Source organism: Schistosoma haematobium, chromosome 1 (assembly GCF_000699445.3).
Source record: "Schistosoma haematobium chromosome 1, whole genome shotgun sequence".
NCBI lineage: Eukaryota > Metazoa > Platyhelminthes > Trematoda > Strigeidida > Schistosomatidae > Schistosoma > Schistosoma haematobium.
In genome coordinates this window covers 91,059,546-91,067,353 of record NC_067196.1, presented here as the reverse complement: position 1 = coordinate 91,067,353, position 7,808 = coordinate 91,059,546, and the positions used below count along the sequence as shown (strand labels likewise).

Sequence of the window (7,808 nt, the reverse complement as noted above, 5' to 3'; positions counted from 1 at the left end):
CAGTTTGAGTCTGATCTTTTCCGTCGTCTGACCACACTTTTAGGAATCACTCGCTTCCGAACGACCGCCTACCATCCACAAGCAAACGGGTTGGTAGAACGTTTTCACCGACAACTGAAAGCTTCGCTATCAGCTGCAAACGTTTCACAATGGACCGACGCTCTTCCACTCGTCTTACTAGGTATCCGCAATGCAGTGAAAGCTGACATTGGATATACTGCGGCTCAACTCGTTTATGGAACGACACTTCGACTTCCAGGAGAATTCGTGGATCCTTCATCCTCTTCAATGAACATGGATCTAACCTCCTACACGAACAGGCTTACAAACGCAATGCGTTCAGTTAAACCTGCTTTCACTCGACCTCAATCAACTGATGTTTTCGTTCAACCTGGCTTACGATATAGTACACACGTTTTCATTCGTCGAGACTCGCATCGACGACCATTCGAATCAGCATACGAAGGACCCTTCAAAGTTCTTCAACGTGAATCTAAGTACTATATAGTCGATAAGAACGGAACAAACGATAGCATCAGCATCGATCGCTTAAAAGCAGCGTATTTAGAAGGAAATCCTATCCACGTCGATTTTCCTTCGGTACAATCGAACGACACGACTCCGACACTTACAATACCTCATCCGACAACCAACACACACGATGATACTTCGACAGTATCCGAAAATAAACTTAAAACGACGCGTTCTGGAAGAAGGGTGAGATTTCCAGAACATTTAAATGACTATTGCACGTAAGGCACTTCTCGACATTTTATATTATTTTAAAAAAAAAAACAATTTTAATATGCTTATATATTTTTATTTCTATTTAAAAAAAACAAAACAAAAAAAACAATTTTTTTAATGCTATTACGTGTTCATGAGTTTATTTTCCATTTTTTTCCGCCGACATTGTGTTTTTACGCACATACGAGTGTATTTCGACATGCACTTACATTTTCTTTTTTCTTTTCCAGGACGGCTGGAAAAGAACGATGACGTTTATGAGGATCCGAAATTTTCATTGTACATTTTCTTTTTTTACTATGTTGTACCTCCGTCCCATATAGTAAGGAAAGACGACCAGACGCTGCTAAATTTAGTAAGCTATCAGAAGAGTGTTTACCAACGACAAACTCGTTGGGTTTAAACTTCTGGCTGGCCACGTCTTAGGGTCGTCACTGCCCCACTAGGGGGGGAGTGATCTGTAGCGGTAAATAAATCCCCAAAATAAATAGCCCTGTAAGTTGTCGACATTGGATGCTGACCATATGTTTTAGTGGACTCATCTAGCTGAAGGCGCTCGGTCAGGCATCCGCACCAGATCACGTGTGGTAACGCCGTGCTCAACATCAACCGCAATCGCTAGCCAGATTAGATCAGAGAATTCCGATATATTGGTCATCGCCAAATATACTCTTCCGGTCTCCTCGACTCTGTCTTTTGATTTCTCTGGGTGGGAACGAAATATATTAGAAGGTGTTACTGGTAGAAGCGTTGTCAAACACTGAATACCTGTGACATCATCAGTCCAAACCCCTGTTAGCGCAACACCCAGTTACAGTAACTGTGCAAAGGATAACAGAAAAACTAATCATAACATTCATATAACTGACCACGCACTTAACGTTGATATATTCGAACCTCGCAAACCATCGCAAGTATGTTTAACAGCAAACAATCCTCTCCAACTTATGAAGAAGCCGAAATCAACCACAAACCTTGGAAATAAACGTCTTAAACACGTTACCCATACGTCAGGTATAAATAGTTATCTGAATTGTAATTGGCCACTTGGTCACAACCATAGACCTGATAGCCTTCTTGGTCCGGCTCCCAATATGTACAGTATCCCCTTATCAGATGTTATATCCAATAGCAATGAAAAGAATTTATTTGTAATTCCGCCGGCTTTCCTGCCGGCAACGGTAAACATATTTCACATGATGACAAAGTGGTTGAATCTATTTCCCCTCGCAACACGACTCTTACCTTAGCTAATCCTATGAGTATTCATGGAACTACCAATTGCGATTTATACTCTAACCTGCTTCACTATGATGACTCTGAGTTTCTTATTCTTTCGTTCAATGCCCGCTCTCTGTCTAATAAAATTATTCATCTTAAAACTCTTTTATTCCTTGTTAATCCAACCATTGTACTTATTACGGAAACGTGGTGTAATTCATCTATATCCGATCATTCCTTGAATGTAGATAACTACGTTTTCTTTAAAACCGATAGATGTTATGGAATAGGAGGCGGTACAATTATCTATGTCCGTTCAGACATTCAAGCGTGCAATAATAGTAATAATAATAATAATAGTAATAATAATAAGTTTGGGACATAAAATGAACATTAATCAGATTATGTCACCACATTATAAGATTGATTATTAGCTAGTTGGCCAGGGTAAAAGGAGAGGCTGAACATACTTCTTTTGGATACAAAGCTCTGGCTTTTTGATCCGAATAGCAATTGCTTCAGCCGTCTGTAGGATTCGCAGTCTGACGGAATTAGGTAGACTGCTGTTGACACGATAGATTGTTGCAAAAGATTGCTCCATGTTGGCTGTATGTCCTGTTTGGACTAAATGGTCTAAGATGGAGCTGTTAACAGTTTTGACAACACCTTTGCTTAACCACACGGGTAGGTGCTCACGAGCCCGAATGTACAAATTCCTAGAACATCTGCCGATATAACTTGCTCCACAGGAGCAGTTGAATTGATAGATACTGATAGACTGATACCGCGCGCTACGGACTGGACGTTACTTTCAGGCCGAGGTTTTTAGTTTCACCTTTCTAGGATTCTCGCATAGCTGGATGAATTATTTTTTCTTGGAATTATGGAAAATAACTCTATTCTTAACTATTAACATATAAACTGTGAATTTCATGCCATATGATAAGTTCTGAGTTCAACTTACAGTATTTATGATCATATTCATACAATAATTCATAATCATATGATTACATATATTCATTTTGACTATACGATCAAACTATACTTTGAAACCGTATATAATCATATTTGACGAAGATTTGCATTTCATATCTGTATTCTATTTCTTAAGGAATATATGATTATATCGTATTTGAATGCTTTAACCCACGTACATTATGTATCCACAGGATCTATTCAAACCTCTACCTAATATCAAGAAATATATATAACCGTGTATGTTTAAGGACTATATTCACTATTTTATTAACTATCATTTAAATCGTATTTGGATACTATAAATTATTTCATTTCCGAAATTACCTGTCCAATTCGGTGAGTCTGTCATAGTTTGTTTTTTTGACAGTGTTTTTTTCCAAAAAGCTGTTTCATATATTTGTTCAAGAAGCAACATAATAACTTTAGACGGTAATAATCTTCTAAACTACTTATCTCTGCACCTCCCAATTTTTACTAATACGGACTTTCAGTTTATATATGTATCACATACCGTACTTTTTTGATTGTTTGATACTAATTATCGACATTTCTAAATTACTTTACTATATAAGGCTATCTTTCGTGTCATATATGTTAAAATTTATACAACTTGCTCCTTTATATTCTATTTTGCCTCCACACAGATACTGACATAAATACTTCATCTCCACTACTATCTTCCTGCCATTGTCATCTTTTGTTTTTAACACCACTAATCCTCACGATACATTCACTCTTGGTTAAAACATAGATTTTGATTTTTAGACTAACTTGAGCCCTCGGAATTGATTTTTTCACCCCTATTTCCAACATTCTGTTCAAACCACTTGCTATACGTCACTTTATCATGTCACAAAAGAAAATGAAGACCCCTGCTCCTAGGCGTCCAGCCAAACGTAGGAAAACGACACAATTTAACACCTCTACCGATACGATTTCCAACAGTTTCAACGAGACGTGCCACTCCGTTCATCCGGAAGCAGACAGGCTTTTACCAGTTGTCTCCATTCCAGACATGTTGAAAACTCTGATGGTAAACAGTGATGATAATCGCAACTGCAACTATATGGATGCTATAAAGAAGTTGCAAGTAGACATGAACATTCTCAATCCGCTTAAATATCTCATCAACCCCAACCTCACAGAGACTCCAGATCAAATGAATGACATAAATATTTTCCTAGATCGTGTTGCATCAGAGGTATTTGAAAGAATAAGACGATCTAGCAATGCAATTGTGTTTAATATACCGGATACACATGCCCTTAAAAATATCAAATCTAGTCTGCTTAGAGCCAGCAATATGACACACGTACCATGTGTATGCACAAGATTAAAAAGAAGTCATCCTGGTATGCACTCACCGATCTTGTTCAAATTCAACTCATCTGTAGACGCCAGTGAATTTTTAAATTCCTCCAATTCATTGAGACAAAAACAGATTTTCAAGGATATTAAGACTCTTCCGGATAAAACACCATGCCAGCGAAAAGCAGCAAGAGATAACTACAGACCATCAGCTTCAAACTCTCAAATGCATCATAATCCTAATGGTTGTAACGTTAAGTCCGATTCTAAGAGGACGTCTAGCTTAACAACTTTGCCGCCACCAAAAAACTCTTCTGAATCTCATAAAGTTCAAAACCCAGAAGAAAGTAATCCCGATGTAGGTGGTGTCCATCCTCTTAAGAATGTTGACTTAGATTCAACCCGAACTAGTTGTGCTGATGACGAATGAGATGACACAGTCCAAACCCCTGTTAGCGCAACACCCAGTTACAGTAACTGTGCAAAGGATAACAGAAAAACTAATCATAACATTCATATAACTGACCACGCACTTAACGTTGATATATTCGAACCTCGCAAACCATCGCAAGTATGTTTAACAGCAAACAATCCTCTCCAACTTATGAAGAAGCCGAAATCAACCACAAACCTTGGAAATAAACGTCTTAAACACGTTACCCATACGTCAGGTATAAATAGTTATCTGAATTGTAATTGGCCACTTGGTCACAACCATAGACCTGATAGCCTTCTTGGTCCGGCTCCCAATATGTACAGTATCCCCTTATCAGATGTTATATCCAATAGCAATGAAAAGAATTTATTTGTAATTCCGCCGGCTTTCCTGCCGGCAACGGTAAACATATTTCACATGATGACAAAGTTGTTGAATCTATGTGTCGGTATTTCTTGAGGTAAAGAAAGTTCTGCAATCAGTGCTTCTTAGGTAATTGTGGAAGTTATTCCAATCAACCTTGCGATAGTTTCTACGAAGTGTTACGGTTTTACTTCTACCGGTTGTGGTTTTTGACATTAAGGCTGCATATGACAATGTTATGATCACTACCTGGGAACGTTTTTCCAATATTCAAAGTATTGGGGATGAGGCCACCGGTAAAGACTAAGTCCAAGATGTTTTGATGTCTGGTAGGGCTATTGACATACTGAGTCCATTGTCCAAGCTCTAGACATTCAATAAATGATTCATAACGTCTCGGCGCTTTGACTGGCAGCCAAGAAATTTCGGGCATATTGAAGTCACCACAAATGAGCTTGCCTGTGAATGAGAGGGATGATGCTAGTGTGAATACCTCCGATAATACTGCTATTTCATCTATTGATGCGTTAGGTTGACGATAAACACAGTCGAGCAGTAAGATTAGGGAATTCACAATCCACACCGAATCCTTCATTTTGTTTAGTTCAGGCATATCACATAGTAGTGTGTTTAGACTAGGGTGAGCGTAAATAAGGCATCCTCCGCCTCGTCCATTCAATCTGTCGCTTCTATATAGGAATTAGTTATCAAGTGATATACTTTGGTCGGAAATATTACTGTCAGTCCATGCTTCAGATACTATAATAAGTGATGGTTGATATATGGATACAATCAGGGCTAAATCCGTCTTGTTGTTGCAGATCGATCGAGCGTTGATAAGACATATATTAAGCAAGTGGCCTACTAATTTAAAATGAGTGAGGGTATCTCGGATAAAGTCGTCGTAACCCTCGCGGGTGTGAGATGAGTTTGAAGTGAGGGATTGGATGTTCTTCATTAGCTCGGTATTTTGATAGCTAGACTTAGTGGGAGATGTATCAAATGAGCTAGTGAAGTTGATTGGGAAGTTTACCCAGGAGGAAAGGGTGGGAGTACTCTCTGATGGAAACTGTACGGAGGAAACAAATTTATGGTTTGCATGTGGTTTGAAATAACCTGGGCTATATACTTCAACAGAGGTGTCACTAGGAGTCTTATTCCAAAAAATCTTGTACAGGCCTACTGTGAAGTGTATAGTTATTTACAAAATAGTCTTGATGGCCAGACTCGTAGCCCCTGTTATGGCTATTTACGTTAGCGTGAGAGGGGTCTGCTACGCGTAACTGGGAGGAGTTGCGACTGTTGTTATACATGGGAGCCGTTGTTATGTAATGAGTCGGTACTAAAGGGTGTGAAAAGTTTTCTTTCTGAGAGTAATTACAGTTGCGGCCCTGGGGAATGTAGGTAGGGTGTGGAGTGAGAAACCTATCATTACCATTCTTATTTATGGTTTTAGGCTTCAGGGGGTGATTTGGGTGGCCAGTTCTCTGGTAGTTTTCGTTAGTCTGCGTGTAAGAAGGCTTGCTACGTTGAAGCCCACCACCGTTTTTGCAACTTGGAGGTGTTGAAGGCAAGTTATACGATAGCAGCGGGGAGAACCTGTTCACTGTTCTTGGGATACCTATAGAGCAGTTGGGTTCAATCTTACGTGTTTCCCTATTCGGTATCATGAGTTTTGTCTTCCCACCCTTTATTTTCAGAGTAGGATTCTTTCGTTGTCTTTGTGAGATGAACTTACGTTCATTCAAGTCTACTTGTGGAATATCTTTAGGAGGACAAATTTTCAAGTGTATAGGTTTAGTTGGATGTGTGTTGTTACACGACTCACATTTTAGTACATTACTGAACGAACAGCTGGGATTAGTCATGTCGTTATGGTTCTTGGTGTCAGTTGGGGTCCGTATCTTATCCAAAGGTTTCTGATCTGTAGGCTTATCTAGATCAACAGAGTGATCAGCTGTATGTGGAGTGGTGTCATGCTTATTGTTCGTGTGTTTTAAACTATTTGTTGTGTTGCAAACTGTCTCTGGCTGATTATTAACTGTAACACTCCCATTCAATTCTATCGCTTCGCGTCTTCTTACACGACGTTGACAGGGCGTAAGGTCTGGAGTGACTTATATTATTGTATGGAATTAGTGAGCTAATATTTTTGCTCAAATTAATAAACTGCTTAGCATTGTTACAACAGCCAAACATAAACAAAAGGGGGCAAGTCTATCTGTCTGACTTTTTTCTAAGGCGGATGACTTTGCAGTTAACGTTCGGCATACCGCATGCTCTAAGGCAAATATCCCTTAACTTAGATGGGTGTGTGCGGTCGGGGAGGTTATACACAACTGCATTGAAGGAGGACATCACTCTCTTCGTCACTTCTTCAGCCACAAACTCCAAAATACACTCAGCTTTAGTGAGTTGCTCAAGATTTCTGTGTGTCAAGGCCCCATATATGAATGAGGGGTGCTAATTGCTCAAGTTTGCCGTTAATTTCGGATAGAGAGTTTTGTAGCTGTCGGATGTCATTACTATATCTATCAGTATTTTGGTGTGTATGAGGTGGACCATTGGACTCTTTAGTTTTTGAAATTTTAGATTTAGGCCTTGGTAGCACATACTGTCTAGTAGACTGTGCTGATTTTTCAATGCACGTAGGTATAGTGTCTTGTATGTGAACCAGTCTTACCGTTGGCATACTGCACGTAGAGATAGAGGGGCTGCGACATAGAGAATCTGTCTTCAGTAATAAGGATAGTAG

The 7,808-nt window shown here is 39.3% G+C and overlaps 1 protein-coding gene across 1 annotated transcript; it reads left to right on the top strand.

The window, feature by feature from the left end:
* The first annotated feature begins 2,740 nt into the window (after window positions 1-2,740).
* Window positions 2,741-5,118, top strand: MS3_00002451 (uncharacterized protein). Its single transcript, XM_051210052.1, has one exon. It carries the CDS (start codon window positions 3,794-3,796, stop codon window positions 4,682-4,684), a length of 891 nt encoding a protein of 296 aa, XP_051075540.1. The 5' UTR covers window positions 2,741-3,793; the 3' UTR covers window positions 4,685-5,118.
* Window positions 5,119-7,808: the final 2,690 nt, after the last annotated feature.

Coding starts and splice junctions, on each gene's coding strand:
- MS3_00002451 (XM_051210052.1), top strand. CDS start 3,794: ATGTCACAAAAGAAAATGAAGACCCCTGCTCCTAGGCGTCCAGCCAAA.